Source organism: Sorex araneus, chromosome 3, assembly GCF_027595985.1.
Source record: "Sorex araneus isolate mSorAra2 chromosome 3, mSorAra2.pri, whole genome shotgun sequence".
In the NCBI taxonomy this organism is placed as follows: domain Eukaryota; kingdom Metazoa; phylum Chordata; class Mammalia; order Eulipotyphla; family Soricidae; genus Sorex; species Sorex araneus.
In genome coordinates, this window is record NC_073304.1 from 129455962 (window position 1) to 129475305 (window position 19344).

The window sequence follows — 19344 nt, forward strand, 5'->3', positions numbered from 1 at the left end:
TCTGTCTCGGCAGGGACAAGATAAAGGACACACACATAAACACATCATTACGAAAAAAGAAGCTGTCCTGCAATGTGTTGGATATTTCTTGGAGTCTTTCCAGGTTCAAGGGAGGACACTGGGGAACGGAACAGTTAGTAGCAGGCGTCCCTGGGGGAGCGCAAGTTCAGCAAAGGGCTCATTTCAGGGGAGACTGATACAGAGTGCAATTTCTTACGTGGAGTTGTGTGTACAAGTTTGTTTTATAAATGAATATCTATTCATTTAGAAATGGTGAGATAAATGGGTGGCAGGGTGTATTGCTAGGTGGGTACCAGGGAATGGAAGAACAGATAGAGCACAGTTCTGCAAGTTGCAGGTAATGTATGAAAGGAACTCCTTGTTTGCAAGCTAATGAATCCACAGCAGCATTGAGATATTGATAATTCAGTTCTTTCTTGGGTTCCTTATCAAGTCCACAGAACCACAGTTTTCCATGTAGGAGTTGAGTCGGTCTAGAGACTCTAGAGACCAAAAAATTAGGGAAGGGGATCCAGAAGCCCTCTTTACTTCTGCTTGGAAAAGCCAGTTCTGATCCCAGCAGCCATGCTGATCCCTGACACTGTCTCAGCAAAGACTTAGGGCAGGCTCCGATGGAGAAGGGGGAGCACTTAGCATGAGCACTTAGCATGCCTTTGGAGACGGGACTTCTCATTTGTCACATTAATGTGAAGCTACGTGGGATGTGGTGTGGAATGAAACAGGGCCTCTGGGTGCCATCTGGTGGCTGTTGGATTTATGACTTGCAGACCTCCCTGCCCCTTCTGGTTTGGGGAAGAGAATGAAGTGCCATCTGCCATTGATTGAGTCTCTCTTGTTTACCTCTAGCTTGAACCAGGCCGAACCTTGCCATCCCCGAATGACCTCAAAAGAAAAATACTCATCAAAAACAAAAGACTGAAACCTGAAGTTGAGAAGAGTAAGTCAGATATACACCTCTGTGAGCAAACCTACAGGCCGTTGCTTGTTGCATGTTTGAATAGTTCAGATATCTAGAAGAAATAGATTTTAAATTTTGGCTTTGGGGAGTAAGAAGGTACACTGATTACATTGCATGCAATTTTTGGCTCCTAGTTGATGTATTTCCATTGATATTTAGTGTCTCTGTCAACTTATGGTGTGAAGGTAAAACACACAGAATTGAAGGGGTCCAAAGGATAAATTAGAAGAAAATGAAAGTGGAATTTTTAAAATTGATCAAGGCATGAGCTGGATCATTTATACATTATAAAGTCCTCTTTAAAAGCTTTCCTTTGCAGTTTGTCCACGTGATACGTATCTAGGAATTGGGGTAAATATGAATGTAAGTTATTTGCCATTATAGAAAGATCAAGAAGGAAATCATTTTGTAAAGGCATTTCTTTCTATATTCTACTGACAATTTTAAAAATATTTGTTTCTTTGAAGCTTTTATGTTTTAATTTATCTCAGTGTATAAAGTATTGATACAATTGATACAAGTATTGATACGATTCTAGAATTAAAATTGATTATATAACAAAGTTGTAATACTAAAAACCATGGGTATAAAAATCAACTTATGTGAAAATTGTTATATCTGATCACATATATGTGATTGTTAAGCCTTTGGCTAAGTATTTATTAAGCTGTTAGCTGCTTTTGGAGGTGTCTCGTGGCTGCATCAGCGGCTGCACACACAGCCCAGAGACATCATGATTGGTGGTCGGGGCCAGTGAGTCCACATGGCAGCGGTTGTGGGAGGTGGGCAGGGCTGCCGGGACTTCAGAAGTATGGGGGGGGGAGTTGGCAGGAGGCTCCCCACTCCGACTCCGAATAGAAATACCAACTGTGCACTGGGTACCAGAAATTACTCACAGGTTGGCATCTCGGCAGAGAATATCCGTGACGCTGTGGTGTCGAGCCCTTGGAACTAGCGTTTGGCTGCAGCTGCTGGAGCTGCTCTTGGTTGGGTGTTCAGCCTCCCTAGGGCACCTCACAGTTTTCAGCTGAGCGCTTGGTGATCCCATAAATTTGAGTGCTTGGCCATGTATCTATCTTCTCCCACCCAAATTTTAGGTCAGTGAATGAGTAGCATTTTAAAAAGTGGTGTGGTTGAAACCGGGAGATAACACAGTGGTTAGGGCACACGCCTAGCTTACAGCCCAACCCAGGTTTTATTTCTGTTACCACATGTCCCTCGGGGCTCCTGAGCACTGTATGGTGTGGTCCTAGAGGCCCCTAGGGACATAGGGACGGCGTGAGTATCCCCAGAATTGCAAGGACCTAGCAGAATCATGCATATCTTCAGAACTTTGCAATGAACTGCTGGCCTGGTTCACTGAGAATTTTAGGTGGGGACCCTTGGGCCTGCAAGCACCTCTGGAGAGCCACTCTGCTGAAAAATAAGAAATAAATTGTCATATCTGCATTATTTTATCCCTGGGCATCTTACATTTAAAATTATTAATATTATTCATTGCATTTATTGTAAAATCATAATGCCATAGGAAAGCATTTTTGTTTTGTTTAGAGAGAGGTGAGGTTGGGACACACCCAGTGGTGCTTAGGGCTAATTACTGATTCTGTGGTCAGGGATCACTTCCTGCCGTGCTCAGAGGCCTTGTAGTATCAGAGATTAAACCAGGATTAGCTGCTCACAAAGCAAGAACCTTGACCCCTGTACTATCTGACTCCTAGTAATTACTGTGTCACTGTATCACTGTCATCCTATTGCTCATCGATTTGCTCAAGCGGGCACCAGTAACATCTCCATTGTGAGACTTGGTACTGTTTTTTGGCATAGCGAATACGCCTCAGGTAGTTTGCCAGGCTCTGCCATGCGGGGGAGATACTCTCAGTAGCTTGCTGGGCTCTCCGAGAGGGGTATAGGAATCCAACCCGGGTCGACCTCATGCAAGGCGAATGCCCTACCCGCTATGCTATTGCTCCAGCCCTTTTTTTTAAAAAAATGTATAAGAAAATGGCATACTAGCACTAGGTTATATATTTTACGTTTTACCCATATGTATTATGAACATATATATGTAGCAGTCTTTCTTTGGACATATGCAGTGGGTGAGGTGCTTGTTTTGCTGCCAGCCTGGGCTCAACCCAAAGCTTCAAAGCTTCGCAGAAGACCCTCTGAGCACTTTCAGGAATGATCCCCGATCATATACACACATTGTTCTTAACACAAATGCAGTTATGTATACTAAGTGTTAATTTTTGCAGTTCAACCAATTGATGTGCACTTATTTCCAGTTGGATATAAATCTGCATACTAAATTTAATTCTGATACATGAAATACCATGAATATATTATATTACATGGACTGTGTTATAATTTAACCATGCCCATTTGGTGTGTTTTCATTACTGTAAAAATAGCAAAGACAAATACATTTGCATACTCATTATGTATATTTGTGCAAACCTGTCCTTGAGATCAACTTGGTTAATTAATTTTTTTCCAAAATATGTTCACATTTTATAGTGATGTATCTTGTCATACGAGAGCTCATGCTGTATTCCATGCTGTATGAGAGATCCTGTTTCCCAACAATATTCTTCATGCTGGATTCTTATAATCTTCTTTACAAGTGTCCAAATCAGAAAAATGACATCATAATTTTATTTATGTCCCTCTGATAGTTTATAATCAATTACATTTCTCTCATGTTTTATCTGTTTTAGAATTATTTTTCTCTTTCATTTTTATATACTAACCCTGATTATATGAGTTGCAAGTTTATTCCCTAATGTTTTACCAGTCTTTAATATGATTTTGATATCGTCTCAACTATTTCTCTAAATGAGGTCCCCCTTTTAAACAAGCTGCCCAGAGTTTGAGGTCATTCACCTGTGTTTCAGTAGTTTCACTCATCTTGGTTTGATATGCTTGAGCCTCGTTCCTTAGGTAATCTGGTACAAGACAGAGGAGGCGCTGACCTTCCCAGCCTTTAGCAGTGGACCCGGTATCAGCCTGACCTCGCGCTTCCTTGCCCTTTCCATCTCCTTTGTACTGATCTTAAAGCCCAGGGTTTATAAATGATCTAACTAACATGTGTCACCTTGTCCTTCTTGTCATTTGTTTGCAATTACAGAGCAGCTTGAGGCTTTGAAAAGCATGATGGAGGCTGGAGAATCTGCAGCCCCAGCTAATATCTTGGAGGATGATAATGAGGAGGAAATAGAGAGTGGTGAGTTGTAGTGTTTTGTAATTTATGTGTCATAAAAAATATTAAATACATCAAAAGCATGAATTTGTCTATGTGGGCCCCTCTATGCGATGTGCCATTTTAATTCCTAATAGATAGCGGTTTATATGATTGACCTTAATCCTGTGGTACTTTTTGGTATTTTTCCAAATTATTTTACTTACCTGGGCACCAGACTTTAGGAGTTTATCATCCCCCCGCCCCCATGCTGGAGCGATAGCACAGTGAGTAGGGTGTTAATCTTGCACGAGGCTGACTCAGGTTCGATTCCTTCATCCCTCTTGGAAAGCCCAGTAAGCTACCAAGAGTATCCCACCCGCGTGGCAGAGCCTGGCAAGCTACCCGTGGCATATTCGATATACCAAAACCAGTAACAAGTCTCACGATGGAGACATTACTGGTACCCGCTGGAGAAAAATCCATGAACAACGGGACTACAGTGCTACAGTGCTATCATCACCCCTCCTTTTGTATATTCAAGCTATTCAGCAGAAATTTACAACCGACAGTCCTTGAAGAATTTTCAGTATAAGGCTGGGAGTAGAATTAAAAAGTTTGGAGTCCCTTTCTAGAAACAAAATCATGAACTCAGTTTTGTAAATGAATTTAGTAAAAAGACAAGTTTAAAGGGGAAGAATGGAATAGAGACCCACATGGAACTCTTTGGTTTCATACACAGGCAGTAGTAACTGGAAATCCAAAGCATATATTAAAATTTAACTTCCTTCAAATAATCAGTTCACCAGAATGGTCAATCTAGGTAGATTTTAGCACAGTTACTTAAAATATTTAAATATTTACTATTCTTCTCTATTTCACTTTGCACTGTAGCCACAACCATAATGTTTGATTTCTCAATGAGTTTCATTTGGAAGATTTGGAATGTTTTTAACACAACTGTTTTTCAAATGTGTTTAATGAGAACTGCTGAGTTGGATTTGCATTGTTTGTCTTAGTCAAACAGTTTCTTGGATTTAAGTATGGCCTTTGGCAAAATCCATTAGAACATTCATAGAAACTACCTTTCCTACACAAGCACGAAAAATAACTGTAGATCTTTCGGAAACATTTGATATTTTAGGTAAAAACTTGAAAACTCTGATAAATTGTCTTATTCACAACTTGTTCCTAAAGATTCCTGACTCAGGAACATCTTCCTAAATAGTATTTATGCTGTAGAGCTAAGCCGTGGGTTGAACCTTGATCCCAAAGAAGAGCTCTAATGTTTTTGACATGTTTTATATGATCGGGAATGTTCAGGCTGCCAGCGTTATATGCTGTTAACTTGCTGAGGCGTCTGAGAGCTGATGCAGGCTCTCTCCTGGGAGCTAAGCTGGCTCTGCCAGCTAGATCACCCATGTTGTGTGAGTTTCTCACAACATGGAGGGTAAGTTCTTAGGGACCCGCCCCCAAACCAATGTTTCAAGAAGCAGAAAACAGAACTGGAGAGAGAACTCAGCTGACTAAAACACATGCTTTGTATGTTCAGTCCCTGGCAGTATGAGTTACCCTAGAACCACCAGAAATGACCCCCCCGCCCCCCAAGCCAAGAGTCACCACTGAGCACTGCTGGCTAGAACCTCAAAACAAATGAAAAGGAAACAAAGAGAAAACAAAAGCATTAAACTGTTTTGGAGGTATTCCTGAACTGTTAACATCATCAGTTTCTTTATAATTTCTTTTTTATTTTAGTCACCAAAATCATCTTAGGGTGCAACCCAAATTCAAGGGTATAGGTGAAGGGGAAAAAGCACTCTGGAACATGTGGAATACCAGGTCTGATAATGAGTGTAAAGAAAATTTAAGAATAGAATATTAATGGGATGTATTTCAAAAATCTAAATGATAAACCTATATAATTTGAAAAGATAAAAGGATAAATGTTAAGTAAAATTAGTTTTTTAGGTTAAGTTTCAATATATGATCATTAAAAACACTCAGGGCATTACTAAATGCTATAGTTCACTAAAATAGACTTCAGACTATCAATAATAATAATAGCAGCAATTCCATTTTGCCAGCTGTGGATTCGTTTGCATCACGGCCTCATCTAATCTTTATGCAGGCTGTAGAATATATGTTACTGTGTCCAGTCTTCAGAGAAAGAAAGAACTTTGAGTAACATCTTTTCACACTCCCCCACCCCTGGTGAATACAGCCATTCAATCTTAGGGGATCCAATCACTAAAATTCAATTTCACAATTGCCTGACTCCAGAGTCAAGATATTGTGTACCTTACAGTATTGTCTTCTAATATACAGGAGTATAAAGAGAGTACAGATATCAAAAATGGTTGTCAACAGATTTTTCAAAGATGAAACCACATAATGATAAAAAGCAAAGGTGTGGAAATTCTTGTTCATAGAATCTGAAATGATGGGAAGTGGGAGTCCCCCTGTCCTGAATGGTACTTTCCCACTTTTGATGCATATGTTAATTTTTCCTACAGACAAAAAAAAAAAGTTGTCCCTAGTGGTTCCCACATTACCCCAAAGCATATTCAGTTTCTAATTACATTTTTCAGAAATAATAGTGTAAGATAGTATGCAAGTAAAAGGTACCCAAGAAGATAAAATCATTCACCTGAATGTCTCCTTAAAGGCAAAGAGATAGGGGCTGGAGCGATAGTACAGCAGGTAGGGTATTTGCCTTGCATGCAGCTGACCCAGGTTCCATCTCCGGCATCCCATGTGGTCACCCCAGCACCGCTAGGAGTAATTCCTGAGTACAGAGCTAGGAGTAAGCCCTGTGCATTGCTAGGTGTGACCCAAAAAGCAAAAAAAAAAAAAAAGATATACTATGTAAATATAATATTCGAATATATTTATATATAGCATTTACTTATATCCGCTCGAGCAAATCGATGAATAATGGGATGACAAGTGATATAAGTGATACAAGTTTACTTATCATGAATCACAAATCATGAAATCCCCTTAACAGTCGAATTCTCGAGTGGGCTCAGTAACCCCTCCATTCGTCCTTTTCTTAAGATCTTAGAAGTCTCTCGACTTGGCCCTCCCAAAGATGTCACACTGGAGGCTCTTTCAGGGTCAGGGGAATGAGATCCAGCTTGTTACTGGCTTTAGCATATGAATACACCATGGGAAGCTTGCAAGGCTGTCCCATATGGGCATGAAACTCTCAGAAGATTGCAAGTTTCTCCCAGAGGGAGAAGTAGGCTGCAAGATATCGCTTCTGGGAGCTTGCTTTTAAGTCTCTCTGGATGTTGGCCGTTGATGGGATTACACACACCTGGCTTCCTCTGCCAATACCTTCATGCGTGAGGCCTGTCCTGTGGAGAGGGGCCTCGAGCATGGCTGTAGCTAGGTTCCGGTGGTCTTTAGCCACTGGGATCTCTGCTCGGGGTGGGTAGGGAAAGTTTACTTATATATATAGTATATACTTATATATATATATGTTTACTTATATATATATAGTATACACTTAGGTATTCAGTAAACAAATATATAATCACTGTCACTGTCATCCAGTTGCTCATTGATTTGCTCAAGTGGGCACCAGTAACATCTCCATTGTGAGATTTGTTGATACTGTGTTTGGCATATCGGATACACCATGGGTTGCCTGCCAGGCTCTGCCGTGTGGGCGAGATACTCTCAGTAGCTTGCCAGGCTCTCCGAGAGGGGTGGAGGAATCGAACCCGGGTCGGCTGCATGCAAAACAAACGCCCTATCGCTCTGCTATCGCTCCAGCCCCAATATATAATATATTAAAATATATTTACATATTATACATATACAACGTTATGTTTATATTTTTCAATGTTTATTAATGTAATATTATTTATATTATATATTTAAGTATAAATACATATTTACATAAACAATTCTTAGGGTCCCTAAGTAATAATACTTAACTTTAGATCTGGTCAACCAGTTGGTTATAATTACCTTGTGTCTCAGTATGATCCTATTATATGTGAATGATTAGAGTCTCTAATTGAAATACTTCAACTCAGCAGGCGGAGGAAGCCATGCATAGTTGAAGAGGGTAGGCTTGGAAGCTGTAAACATAAAACAAGCTCTCAGTTAGTGAAAGTGATGTCTCGTTATCAGGCTGGATTTAGAGGCAGATAATCTGTGGGTCATTCTAGCATTATGTGTGTGTTGATGAAGTGTGTGTACATGTACACTGGAGATAGCAACATTTATTCATGGATTTCTGAGAGATTAAGTCTCCTACTTGTATTGCCTTAATTTCAAGTGGTTTACATCTGGTGACAAAGTAGACCGGAAGTATATACACTGAAATTTAATAGTGAGGAGATGAGTTTTCAAAATCTTGGTTTCAAACTATAGGTCATTAAAAACCCAGTGGTAGCAGAAACCTAATATGACAATACATTGATATTGTGGTAGGAATATGGAAAAATGTATCATCATATTTTACTCAGGTATAAATAAATCTCTGAATCTATTTCATCTTTAAAGGCACTGGGCTGAAAAATTAGAGAGAGAGTAAGGATGATACCTGCCACTGAGGCAGGGAGTGGGGTGGCGTGGGAGTGGTGGGTGGGACACTAGGAACAATGGGGGTGGAAAATGTGCACAGTGAAGGGATGGATGCTCAAGCATTGTGTGACTGAAACCTAACCATGCCAGTTTGTAACTGCATCTCACAGTGATCCACTAGAACTTCTTAAAAATAAATAAATAAATAAATAAATAAAGACACTGGGCTACTTAAAGACTTAGATTTTCAAGTTCATTTTTACCCATCCATAACCTACATGAACTATTTTAATTTTTTTAATATCCCCATCGGATTGTTTGTTCCATGCAAGAAGAATATTTATCTCTCTCACCTCACATTGTTGCCATGCATTGAAAAGCAACTTGAAAAAAACAGTCCCTCAAGGAATTTCCAACTCCTGCTATCATTTGTTGAAAGAGATCACTCTTTTTTATGATTAAGAAAGAAAAATGTTTTCAACAATTGGAAAGTTTCGTCAATTGAAGAATCCATTGTAACATAGAAATATTTTAATGCAATTATAAAATTCTATTAGTTGAGGGATACGCTGCAATATCAATATTAAAATGTCGAAAATAGTACTTTAGAATCAGTGAGACACTTTTTTATATTTGTTCATATGTTCCCTTTGCATTTTTAAACATGCTTCTAAAATTTTCCGATTTGAGAGGTAGAGGATTTGAGCCAACTCAATGATGCTCAGAACGTTCTCCTGGCTCTGTGCTCGGGGATCATTCCTAGCTGTGCTCAGAGGACGTTTTCCGAGGCTATGGGTTGATCACATGCTGGCAGCTGCAAGCAAGTACCTTACCCACTACACTTCCTCTCTGGCCCAACTGCTCTAATTTTTAGGGGTCTACTCATACTTGGGAGTTCGTACTCAGAAATTACTTAATTCAATTTTTTAGTGGGAGATTTGGCGGGTTGTTAGTTTTTGCAATAAGGATCTGTTACACTGTTTTGCTAGCATGGAATTATTTTAGTTTTGTCCAGAGACCATGAACTTGTCCTGATCCTGGATAGTTTTAGCAAACCTTGGATTCTTCTGCAAAATACAGTTTTCTTGGGACTGGAGCGATCATACAGTGGGAAAGCCGTTTGCCTTACACGTGGCTGACCTAGCTTCAATCCCCAGAATCCCATGTAGTCTCCTGAGGAATAATTCCAGAAGTAACCACCAGCATGAATAACTCCAGGAGTGACCCCTGAGCATCGCCAGGTGCGACCCAAAGTGAATTTGAACAAAACCCAATTCCCACTCTAGCATGCAGGTTGCCTTCCAGTAGGAGATCCTGTTTGCATCAACAGCCTCGCATAGATACTGAGTTCTTGTGACTTTTCTGGACCAGTGTACTAAGTGCTTCTATGCCTCCTTTATCAGCATAAGCCATGCTCCTGGGAACCAGATCAGTTAACCACTTCCAACATTCCTTCGAACAAAGTATTTCAGGGTTATTTCAGAGTGTTTTAAATCACAGCCATGTTTGACAGATGGCCTACGAGGGCAATGGACAATCCTTCCAGACTCTTTCTTTTTTTCCATCACCCACACCAGTCAGTTTGTTCAGAAAATACAAGTGGAAATTCTAGTTACTTTTTCAAAATTATCAAATATATTTTTCCATTGCGTTTAATCTTTAACTTTTTTAGGGCTCTGAGAAGATCAAAATATCCTCTTGAGAATCTTATTCATAAGGTAGTTGAGGCATTTATTTTATTTTTAATTTTTTATTAGCGATCTATCACTGTGATGTACAGTTACAAATTTATGAACTTCCGTGTTTGTATTTCACTCATACAGTGATCGTTTACCCATCCCTCCACCAGTGCCCATTCTCCTCCACCAGTGATCCCAATATCCTTCTCACCACTCCCACCTCATCCCCCACCACCCCACCCTGCCTCTGCTGCAGGGCATTCCCCTTTGTTCTCTCTCCTTTCCGTGTTGTAGTTTGCAATAGAGGTATTGAGTGGCCTTCATGTTCGGTCCATAGTCTACTTTTAGTTCTCATCTTCCAACCTGAATGGGTCCTCCCAACATCCTCTACTTGGTGTTCCCTTCTCTATCTGAGCGAGGCATTTATTTTTATGATTAGAATACTGGAACCCAAATAAACATCTACTCAATAAAAAATCATCAAGCACCAATTATATATCATAAACACTGTCTTAGAAGCAGTAAGTAATGAATAAGATATCTCATAAGCCATAAGTACCTGTACTTAGTGAATGTTTTTTTTTTAAAAATATTATATTTAATTGATTTCATTTTTTCTTCACTTCCTCCTCTTTCCATAGTGCTTCTCGTCTACCCAATATTACTGAGACAAACTCACTTCTCACTGGTCGGTTTCCTTCATGGATTTTTCCTTTATCTTTTACACAGCTGACCAAGAAGAGGAAGCTCACCCTGAATACAAATTTGGAAATGAACTTTCTGCTGATGACTTGGGTCACAAGGAAGCTGTTGCAAACAGTGTCAAGAAGGTCAGACTTGGTGTCCCTTTTTTTTTTTTCATGACTCCCAAGAGGTAGCTGTTAACTACGAAATTTTAGAGTGTGACAACCACAAGAAAATTAAATGGCATGAATCCCCTTCTAAATTGGGTGCCCAGGCAGTCAGCTAAGATAAATGGAAAATAGGCAGTGTTCATTATTTAACTGTTTATGTGTTTATCATTTATTATGTAACCATGTAATTATTTCATCTATAATTATATAAATGCAATTCATGATAAATGCGACTCTAAAAATAAAATGGACTGCTGAAATGGAGAGTAATTAGGTGGGAGGAATTAGAGGAACCAGAACCCTAGCTTCCAGGGGAGTACAACATGAACAGAGAGGAAGAACTTTCTTGCAGGGAGCCACAACATTAACAAAAAAGAGAGTGCAAACAGAGAGTACTGAGTGAGGACTAGAGTGCAACAAACTAGATTGGATAGGCATGAGGGAATTAGACAAAGCACAACGTTGGAGGCCCCTATGAGATTGTCAAGAAATTCAAATGTTATTATAAAGTGAATTGCATTTTTGTTTGATTGTTTGGGGGCCACACCCAATGGTGCTCAGGGTTTACTTCCGGTTTTGTGCTCAGGGATCCTCCTGGCTGGACTCAGGATACCACGTAGGGTGCCAAGGATTGAATCCGAGTTGGTCATGTGCAAGACGAGTGCCTTATCCGCTGTACTACCTCTCCAGATAGTACAGAACTGAATCGGCATTTTAAGGAAAGGAGCAGACACCAGAGAAATAGCTCAATGGACTGAGTACATGCTTTGCACGCAGGAGGCCTGGGTTCAACCTCCAGCACCTCATGACCTCCCAAGCACCGCTAAAAGTGAGAGCTGTGCACCATCAGGTTTGGTCCAAACAACAACAAAATGGGACCATGTAACTTATTTGTAGATTCTTTTTAAGTCACTTTGGTTACCTTATGGAAACAGTTTTAAAGGAAACAGCAATAGATGCAGAAAAACCAGGCAACTAGTCTGTTGGAGTAGCCCAGAGTTAAAATGATCAGAGGTGGGATTGCGTAGATTTGTGATTCAGATTCAACTGACTCATGGATGGAATGTGGGGAAGTAAGGGAGAGAGGAAGTACTGTGACTCGCTTGAACCTGTGTTTGAAATGCTGAATAGACAGTAAAGAAAACCAGAAGAATCCGCATTTCAAGTGGGACAAGTTGTTTGAGGTCTCTGAGATTCTCAGGGAGGTGCCGTGTTAGTGTCTGTGAGACTGGCAGCTAACTCTCTGGGTTCTCTTTCCAGCTGCAGAACCTTCAGTGAATTAGTTGAACTGTCTGTGTCATTTGTCTTGATCTGTAAACAGAAGATAATACTCATTTCACTGATCCCTTACAAAAACTGCATGGGGGTTCTGGCACATAAAGAGCTTAAAATTGGCCGTTGGATTGTGACTACTATGAGGTGGTTGCCTGCTGAGACTCTGCTAACCTTTATATTGTTTCACCACCTGAAGTCTGGATCAATCAATTCACATACAAGCTTGCTGTATTGCTAGAGTAACTGTTCATGCTGCCTGCCCTTTCCAAAGAAGAGGAGGTGGTCTCATTGATTATTTCCCAAGTCCCATGAGCAAATTATTAATGAAATTACTATAAGGCAGCATCTAAATAAAAACTACCAACAAAGAAGCAAGATACCATTAAGATTATTAGCCTTTCTGGCATATAAGACAAACCACAAGATATCCATTTTTAGTGCTTGCTTTTCTCCATGACTTCATTTCATCAATAATTTCCCATCTTAATAAATAAATAGAACAATAAGTTAAGATGTCTATTTAAATACTTACATATATATGAGAAGCAAATTTGGAGCTTTGCTCTTTAGGGAAATTATTGATTTTCTTTCTCTAATTTAGGCTTCAGATGACCTTGAACATGAAAACAATAAAAAGGTAACAAAATAATTTTCTTATGCACTTAGTTTTTACGATGAGGAACCATATGTGTCCCTCTGATTATAGATATGCTCCAAGTATTATAGCTCTATCTAAGTATCAAAGCTCTATCTCCCCACCCCATGGAATGTCAGACTTGCTGTTATACATACATGCACATGCTTGATGCACCTAAATCTAAATCTTCATAAGAAGGACAACAATGGGACTGAGGAGAGAGCTCAAGTGATAGAGCAAGTGGTCCGCATGGGCAAGTCCCCGTGTTCAATCCTGACCCCACATGGCAACTGAGGAGAGCCAGGAATGGGCCACCAGGGTGTGACCCCTTCGTCGTCATGAGTGACCTCACTTCCCCCAATTCCACTGGGAATGACTCCTATAAATAAAAATAAAAGTAATGAGGTGATCAAATGCTGATGAAAAAATCATCAAACTAGAGAAAGTGAAAAGACAGTTTTCCTAAAAATAGGTGTTCAGTAGAGCTAAGCATTCTCATACTTGAAATTAGATATTTCATCCCTAAAATAGGAATATATAGTCATTAACACATTTTCAAATAAAACGTCTTAAAGGGAAAACATTTTTAAAGACTTAAGAGGTCAACTAATAATCTTAGTTCCAAGTCCATAGACATCCCGAAAGATCATTCATGTTCTAAGATTTTATTATTTGATGCTATTACTAATTATCTTTATTGCAAGAAGAGTAACATATTTTTAGTTTTATGAATCCTGTTCAGATTTATCCATGATATCAAAGTGATCTTGGGGCTGAAGCGACAGTCCAGGGGTGAGGTGCTTGCCTTGCGCATGGTGGCTGGGTTTCTACCGCAGCACTGCACATGGTCCCCAGCGTGAGCCAGGAGTGAGCCCTCAGCACTATCTGGAGTAGCCAAAATTTAAAAATATATATATAAGAAAAACCAGAAAAGTGATTATATTTAATACCTGGCTGATATAGTAATAAGACTAATGGCAATCACAAATAGGGAATTACTGTATAATTTAAATTCTGTAATCCAGAGCTTCAATAAATGCTTCCTTGTCTGTGGGCTCCTGTATTATTGACAAGATTCCGTTTTCTTACTGTCTAAATATAAGGTTTGGAATAGCTATGAATAATTCTCAACTCAGTCATCTCACAGGATATTTGTGAAATTATCTCACACTACAATTTCATAAGGTCAGTGTCAGCAAAGACATAATATTTAGTCACCTGTGTTTACTAGCTAATTACCTGTGAAGAGGTGGAATTCTCAAGGCCTCCGTCTCTTATATTATAGTCAATAGTTAGGACTCTTTGAGCTCTTCTCCACACAGTTGCTGACAATAATGTATTGTACATGGAGAAGCCAGCCCAGTGGTCAACACATGGTACTGTTGTTATGGACTTTTATTTAGCCCACAAGACAGGAATTAGTATGCTTCCTTTCCCTGCTTGTGAACACAAGACATATGACAGCATGAATTCTAAAATCCAAATTACATTTTTCATCTCAGACTTTTATGGGTGAATGAGTATAATGACTTAAGATGATCAGATTAAGTCATCAGATAAGTAAAATGGGCTGATCTTTTTTTATCCTAGTGAACTGGTTCATATATCTAAGTAGTATGTCTACCTGCATCAATGTATTCAGAAAAATAAAAAAAATTAATTACTCCTGAAGGTGTTATTAATGTTATTAATCGGGTTGGTGATGTTGATCTTGTTTATTTCTGACACCAAGAAATAAACAAAGCTTGTTGTCTTTTTTTGTCTCTGTTCAAAATACTGCTGTTTGTGTGTATGCATCATGTATAGTGGGTTATCAGATTATCTGGAGAATAAAAGCTTTTCCTTTAAAAACTACTTCTCTGTCTTTAACTTAGATTCCAGATCAGTGTTTGTCCAAGTGTTGTCTCAGATCAGCCACATCATTAGCATTTAGCGTCTAGTCGAAAATGTATGGGCTAGAGATACAGTACAGAGGGTAGGGCGCTTCCCTTGCAGGTGGCCAAATGGGTTCAACCCCTGTCACTCCATACTGTTCTCCAAGCGCCACCAGGAGTGATCCCTTAGCACAGAGCCAGAAGTAGTAAATCCTAAGCACTTCCGGATGTGACTGAGGAAGGAAGAAAGAAGGAAAGGAGGGAAGAAGAGAAGGGAGGAAGAACAGAAGACTGAAGGGAGGAAGGAGAGAGGGAGGAGGCAGGCAGGCAGACAGTGTTTGCTCCTCATATGAGACTCACTTCACTTCAGCCGAAGTTCTGAGGTTGATACCCAGAAAATTTGAGTTCAGTAGCCCAGAGGCAAGCTAAAATTGAAGAAGCACTGTGTTTTGTTTTTCCTTCTCTTTGTGCCTCTGTTTGTGGAAGATATGAATAGTAGTGCCTCTGTATTATTTCATAGCATTACTGTGAACTTCCCTGACAGTCTCTTAAATATTTTAAAGTCCTTTGAAAACCAACAACAAAAAAGTCCTAAAATGGTAAGATAAGTTTAAGACTTGACTATCTCCTTGTGCATTATTTGATGCTAGCATAAACATGAAACTTTAAACTTATCCTTTCACGTATAATTGAGGAAGGAGGGGTTGGTGAGATGCCACAGCAGGTAGGGCGCTTGCTTTGCATGTGGCTGACTCAGGTTTGTTTCCTGGCATCCCAGATGGTCCCATGAGCCTTGCCAAGAGTGATGCCAGAACATAAAACCAGGAGAAAGCCCGAACACTGCTGAGTGTGACCCAAAAGACAAATAATTGAGGAAGAAAGGGAAGGTCTTTTTCTTTCCTTTACTGAAGAAGACTGTAAGTCACGTTAAAGTCGTTGACGTGTGTGTTCCCTCCTGTGCTTGTAGGGCCTGGTGACCGTCGAAGACGAGCAGGCATGGATGGCATCTTACAAGTATGTAGGCGCCACCACCAACATCCACCCTTACTTGTCAACAATGATCAACTATGCACAGCCTGTAAAGTTCCAAGGTTTCCATGTGGCCGAAGGTAACAGTGAAGATTAAATGCTCCCATATTGGCCGTCTGCTTTTCTTTGATTGGCCTGATTTGTCTAAGTTACTGCTTTTTCTTTTCCGGGAACTGAGAGAAAGTTGTGTTGCACAGACCTCAGAGCCCATGTTCGTGGCCATGAGCAGCACTGTGATGTCATTCCAACATTGTCCACAGGGGGGCTCTGAGAGACTATGGATTTATTAGTGTTTGAAGTGGAGTGTCTTATTTATTAGACATATTTCGTATGTCCTCTTTTAATCACCAGCTGGTCTCCAAATATATAAAAACTGTTTGCAACTTTCAGTAATCATTTATGAGCCTCTGAAACCAGCAACAGCATCATAATCATCACTAAATATGCATATTTCAGGGTGACTATGTACACGGAATTTGCTTAATGATTCCAAATTTAGTTCTTCATGCTTTTTTTTTTTTAGTTATCTTTCTCCATCTGCAGGTCATAATGAAAGTAGGGGCTGCTGATAGAATAATGTGACATCTACCTCCAAAGATTCATGTTCTGGGATATAGTAATAGGCATCGCTTGTCTTTTGGTGGATTTTTGATGGCAGTACTCCTAATTCTGTCTTTGCTTTTCCTCACAGAACGCAATATTCATTATAACATGTCTTCTTTTAATGAATCTGTTGGTCTCGGCTACTTGAAGACACATGCCATTGAATTTGTGAAGTATCCTTATGGTTTAAGCAAGAGCCTCTAAAATAGATGAGTGTCTATTATGCAACTATGGTTGTAGATTCCTGAACGATCCCAACAGCAGTGAAAATCTACCAAATGTGCATAGTTTTTTTTTATAACTTATACTGTAAGCTATGGTTTTCTCTTTAGCATCATTTATAAATGTAACATTTGCTCTCCTTTGTCCAGATAATATGTCACTGTTGATCTAGACCTGTTGTTTATTGATCACTACTGGAATACTTTTTCTTGTTTTCCTTAATACATTCTCCAGTTATAACAAACGGCAAATGAGTCGCATTTACCCCAAGGGAGGCCGAGTCGATTCCAGTAATTACATGCCTCAGATTTTCTGGAACGCAGGCTGCCAGATGGTTTCACTGAACTATCAGACCCCAGGTAGGAAGAGTGATGTCCACTGACCTCGAATTCCATGAGAAAGTGTTGACAGGATGGTGCCAGCAGTTGCTGTAAGTCAGCTGTGGGCATTTTTAAAAAAGGAAGCAGACATAAAAACTGTGTGTTGTTGGATTTATATAACAACGAGGAATTCAGAGCCCAAAATAGATCCATGAAACAATGGTTATAGATAATATGCTCTGACTTAATTTGAATTTTTCTTTCAAAAATGCCATGACTACTCTGTACCCTTTTCAAAATATTCCTGGATATTCCAGTTGAATCAAACCTACCTTCATTTCCAGGGAGAGAATTAGATAAGAATTGGAATATCCTTTTGCAGTGTAACCAGGACTCTTTGTTCCTTTGGACAGTACCCTCTTGGTGTTAACGCTCAGTAGATACCCATGATATGGTGGTGCTGTCTCCCCTTACAAGTGCTGAGTTTTATGTAGTAAAATCTGTTTATGGTGTTCATTAATCATATCTTCTTAGAGTTACTGTAATTTGGTCATCAAAAATGTATTTGAAGTTAGATTTCCCACATTTAATAATACTCCCCAACAAAGGAGTGGGAGAGGAATCAGTGTTTATAAATGCATTAATAAAAATTTTAAAGCCTTTGGGATTTGCTTAAAAACTAACGGTCACAGTATCAAGATTTAAGATAGCAAGATGAAAGAAAGACTCTCATTGCTCACCTAAAGCAGATGAGAAATAGGGAATAAAAGTTATTTACTTTCGTCCAGAAAAACAATACAGTGTTTAAGGTGCTTGAGTGCGGCTGATCCCGAAGCATCATCAGGAGGGATCCCCAGGGACTGAGCCACGAGTAAGCCCTAAGCACTACCAAGTATGGCCAAAATATCCCCCTCAAAAAATATATTTACTTTGTATAGTTAATTCCACTGTGTGATCCTTATTAGTTGGTCATACAGAGAAGAGCAAAAATCCCAAGTCACTCTATGGGTTACAACATTGTCAATCAATTTATGCAGTAGATAAACTTACGTTTTAATGTATAATTTCATTCAGCCACACTTTTTTTTTTTTGCTTTTTGGGTCACACCCGGCAGTGCACAGGGGTTACTCCTGGCTCTGCACTCAGGAACCACTCCTGGCGGTGCTCAGGGGACCATCTGGGATGCTGGGAATCGAACCCGGGTTGGCCGCACGCAAGGCAAACACCCTACCCACTGTGCTATTGCTCCAGCCCCTCATCCACACATTTTTAAAGCAAAAAGTTCATCAGTTTATCCTTTTTGGATGATGATGAGACAAAAGATTGTGTTCAGTGCAAGCAAAAGAGCAATTATAAGTTATTTGCCAATGTCTAATCACCCACGAGAAGAATTTTCCTTGTCTACAAGTAGGGACACGGTCACTAATTTTTACATGATACTTACCTAGCTTACTCTTTATTTTTTACATCAAGTTCTTTATTTATCTGACTGTATTGACTCTTTCCAGGGTGGCCTTCCCTGGGGCTCTAAGGTGTATCTTCTCGAACTCGATCAAGCTGGAAAGAAACATATTCACTTTGTTGAAAATTGAATACTATTGTGACTTCTATATTAAATCCAATTTTAATGACAGTGCTAGCATGATCTTTATTAAAACACTTTTATGTTTAAATTAAATGCAAAGTCACTTAGCATAAAAGAGTTATTTGCCATAAACAGACCCAGAAGTACCTTGGGGTGTTAAGAAGGATTTTTGAGTCCAAGATCAGAATTTATTCCCATTGTATAAAATGACCCCATCAGGATTGTCTTCGTCCTGGAAGACAAGATGCTAAATTATTTTTGTCTCTTGACAGATTTAGCGATGCAATTGAATCAGGGAAAGTTTGAGTATAATGGATCGTGCGGGTGAGTAATGTGATTTAAACTGTTGTCACCATGTTCCAGATCTCCGTACTACAGCTGTAATGAAATTGTGTCATTTTTAATTAGAGACTGCTGGATTCAAGCTTGAATTTGAGGGATGGGTTAGAAACAAATGAATTTCCTGGATAAATTATATTTGCAAAGACACATTCTTTATCTGCCACAATTTTACTGAACATATTCTCTTTTTAATTTTAACTCGTTAAGCAGTGTAATTCTCTCAAATTAAA

General features: G+C 39.5%; 1 protein-coding gene across 11 annotated transcripts in view; it reads left to right on the forward strand.

The window, feature by feature from the left end:
* Positions 1 to 19344, forward strand: part of PLCB4 (phospholipase C beta 4) — a 455945-nt gene that overhangs the window by 368209 nt on the left and 68392 nt on the right. For 9 of the 11 annotated variants that reach the window (XM_055131101.1, XM_055131100.1, XM_055131094.1 and 6 more), the window contains 8 exons: positions 868 to 958; positions 4104 to 4199; positions 11102 to 11202; positions 13103 to 13138; positions 15980 to 16121; positions 16733 to 16817; positions 17101 to 17225; positions 19045 to 19096. In XM_055131101.1, the coding sequence (XP_054987076.1) occupies positions 868 to 958; positions 4104 to 4199; positions 11102 to 11202; positions 13103 to 13138; positions 15980 to 16121; positions 16733 to 16817; positions 17101 to 17225; positions 19045 to 19096 (728 nt within the window). The remainder of the gene's footprint in view (positions 1 to 867; positions 959 to 4103; positions 4200 to 11101; positions 11203 to 13102; positions 13139 to 15979; positions 16122 to 16732; positions 16818 to 17100; positions 17226 to 19044; positions 19097 to 19344) is intronic. The other 2 variants (XM_055131103.1, XM_055131105.1) reach the window with 1 other exon arrangement.